The 3,513-nt window shown below is 27.9% G+C and overlaps 1 protein-coding gene across 1 annotated transcript; it reads left to right on the top strand.

Moving 5' to 3' along the window:
- LOC111423417 (uncharacterized) lies at positions 1-2,329 on the top strand. Its single transcript, XM_023056649.2, has 2 exons — positions 1-112; positions 177-2,329. The coding sequence occupies exon 2, from the start codon at positions 203-205 to the stop codon at positions 1,214-1,216; it is 1,014 nt and encodes a 337-aa protein (XP_022912417.2). The 5' UTR covers positions 1-112; positions 177-202; the 3' UTR covers positions 1,217-2,329.
- Positions 2,330-3,513: the final 1,184 nt, after the last annotated feature.

Here is a 3,513-nt window from a genome sequence, read left to right on the forward strand (position 1 = left end):
GAATAAAATCCCCCCTTTTCGTGTCCTACTTCGTGATATGTGACGTCTGGAAGGCCCATTTTGTTAATCTTCAACATACTTCATTGAGGTTATAACGTGTATTTTAATCAACGTAAATATTTTGACCTTTATTTCCACATTCTTATAAATTACATTTATAATTTCTGTGATGCCAGCTAGCTGTTCGATAAGAGGGTGTCGCATGACCAAAAAAATTTCCACAGTGATCGGTTTAAATCTATCGTTTCATCATATTCCAAAAAGAGACAACGTACTTCCGTATTGGGTCTCCAAATGTAAACCTAACGTAAATTTAAAAACCGACGTGGTTTGTTCTCTCCATTTTAAACCTGAAGATTTTGAACGTGATTTAAAATCGGAGCTTTTAAATTTAAAACCAAAAGTGTTTTTAAAACCAACGGCGGTGCCGACAGTAAAAGTAGAAACTTCTGAAGAAGAAAATAAAAATTCTAACCCATCTAACGAGTTTTTAATAATTCAAATACCACAAAATGTAATTAAAGTGCAAACTAAAAATGTTGCTTGTCAAGCAGGAATAGATAGAAAGCTAACAGAAGAACAAATAAAGTATCTGCGAGGACTTGAAAAAAAGATTTGCCACCTTGTGTTAGAGAATAATGATTTAGGGAGGAAGCTAAAAAAGAAAGAATTGTTAACAGCAAAATTAAGGCGTCAAGTAAAAACTTTATCAGCATCAACCACCTACTTAAAAAGAAAACAATTTAGAGCATCCAAAAGTTACATGAATGAATTGATACGTGAAAAATTAACAAAAATATTCCCTAAAGGAAAATCTAACAGAATAATAAGACAAATTAATTGGACTGAAAAAGATTTTATTATAAACAAATCCCCAAGAATACCACCACCATCTGAAAAAGATAATTTAACACATCAAGAACAAGATTTTCTAACTCACAGAGAATATATTACTACATTATCAAGAGAAGATCGTGCTGAATATTTAGCTGCATGGATAATTGATAAAGTAAAATCAAGTGGAAAAATTAAAGGAAATGAAACTGATCATACTTATGCTATAAATGCTGTAGATGAGGTTGAAGAGGAAGTTGAAAGCCCTGAAATTGGAAATTCTATCCTTTTAAATCTTCTGACATCTTCAGACGGTTGTAAACAAAGTACTGATGGTAAAAGTAAAACAGATGAAAGGTGTATTAAAAATAGAACATTATAAAGTAATAAAATGTGTTTTTGCTGTTTTAAAAATCCCTTTATTTTATTAGATCAAGTGAAATTCGTTAATCAATAAAAATGAACTTATTAAAAGTGAGGTATAAACCTTTGAGTTTGACAAGATCAATATTTTTGTATGAATAATGCCACATGAGATGTGATTAAATATAAGAAATAATCAATATCTGCTTATTTAAAGTTTTTTTGAAATAAATTTACCTTGGTAGGTACAACTAAATTTATTTTCATTAAGGGTATCATACACAACAATTTCTTAAATATGTTAACAGAACTATCCAGAGAGTGGCATAGCAAACATAACTTCCAGAAAAGATATACAGAATTTACTACAAAAAAAAAATTAATATACAGTGGTGGTCATTTAATTAGGGACAACATTTTTTATTTTAAAATGTTGAGTTTTTTTTATTAAATTGTTTTATTCGATTTCTTGAACAAAAAAAATTATGTTTATTATCTTATAATTCATGTAATTATTGAAACAAAAACGAAAATAATACATACTTGGCAACTTAAAAAATAAAATAAATACATATTGGCTATTTTAATTTGGACAACTAATTAGGGACACTTTAAATTTATTTATACATTAATAATTAATTAATTAACAACGTTTTAAATGTAAATTTTCATTTAAATCTAATATTTAGTAGGATAACCCCTTAGTTTAAGTACATTTTTGCACATTCGAGGAAAACTAGCTACTAAATGCTATAGATGAGGTTGAAGAGGAAGTTGAAGCCCTGAAATTGGAAATTCTATCCTTTTAAATCTTCTGACATCTTCGGACGGTTGTAAACAAAGTACTGATGGTAAAACTAAAACAGATGAAAGGTGTGTTAAAAATTGAATATTATAAAGTAATAAAATGTGTTTTTGCTGTTTTAAAAATCCCTTTATTTTATTTGATCAAGTAAAATTCGTTAATCAATAAAAATGAACTTAATAAAAGTGAGGTATAAACCGTCGAGTTTTCATGACAAGATCAATATTTTTGTATGAATAATGCCACATGAGATGTGATTAAATATAAGAAATAATCATTATCTGCTTATTTAAAGTTTTGGAATAAATTTACTTTGGTACAACTAAATTTATTTTCATTAAGGGTATCATACACAACAATTTCTTAAATATTGTGATGTGTTTTGAAATAAAATAAACGTTCAATTTTTAAATATACAGGATGGTTCAGTTTTTTATCGGGAAACCTTACTATAATAGGACGTAGTATTTGCCAAAATAACACAAGTTTTTTATATAAACTATGGAGACTACTGAGCTATGAGCTGTCAAAGTTGAGCCAAAAATTTACATTTTATCTTTTATTTCAGGTATGAGTAAACCACAGAATTTGAAATATTGTATGTATGTACTACTGGTTAATATTTTATTTTCAACCATACCTTAAACTTCCCTAGCGCCCTCTAAAAGGATGAAATTCACAACCCCTTTGATTTTTTTATAACAACTTCTTAACGCCATGGAATATTAACATAAAGAAATATTTGTTGTAAAGCTTATTCATTATTGGTACTTTTTTGTCTCTTTAGTTTTTTCCTTAAAGATAATAGTTTTAGCGTAAAAAAATAAAATATGCTACATTGTACTGTAAAGCACTACTATTATTACAAAATTCTTTTCTGTATACCTGGAAGTTGTGCACTTACTAGGATCTAGTACTAACTAAATAACACCAATTAGTTGTGATTTTTATAAGAAAAACTGTAAATAAGATGAATGTCTATCTAACAAATTACGTTGTTTTAAACAATTTTAAAAAATTGGTACTCTTGCTTAATAACAGTCAAAAATTATTAATAATCATCAACAATTATGAGGATTCAAAATGAAACTTACAGTAGCTCAACATGGCTGCACATTGCGGTACATGGCACGATATTTTATTTTTTTACACGGAAATTATTAACATTAAGGAAAATACTAAACAGACAAAAAAGTACCACTAAAGATTGAGCTTTATAATCCATATATTTTATCGCAAAATTTCATAGCGTTAAAAAATTCTTATAAAAAAAAATCAAGGAGGTGGTGAATTTCATCCCCTTAGAAGGCACTATTGAAGTTTAAGGTATGCTTGAAAATAAGGAATACCAGTAGTACATACATTATACATATATTAATCGTACATATATTAATCAGTAGTACATACATGCACATTTCAAATTTTTCGGTTTAATGATAGCCGAAATAAAATAGTATATTGTTTTATATGGAAGAGAAGCAGTGCTTTTTATGGCGTGGTCTGTCGCTTAG

This window comes from Onthophagus taurus, chromosome 2, assembly GCF_036711975.1.
Source record: "Onthophagus taurus isolate NC chromosome 2, IU_Otau_3.0, whole genome shotgun sequence".
NCBI classification, from domain to species: domain Eukaryota; kingdom Metazoa; phylum Arthropoda; class Insecta; order Coleoptera; family Scarabaeidae; genus Onthophagus; species Onthophagus taurus.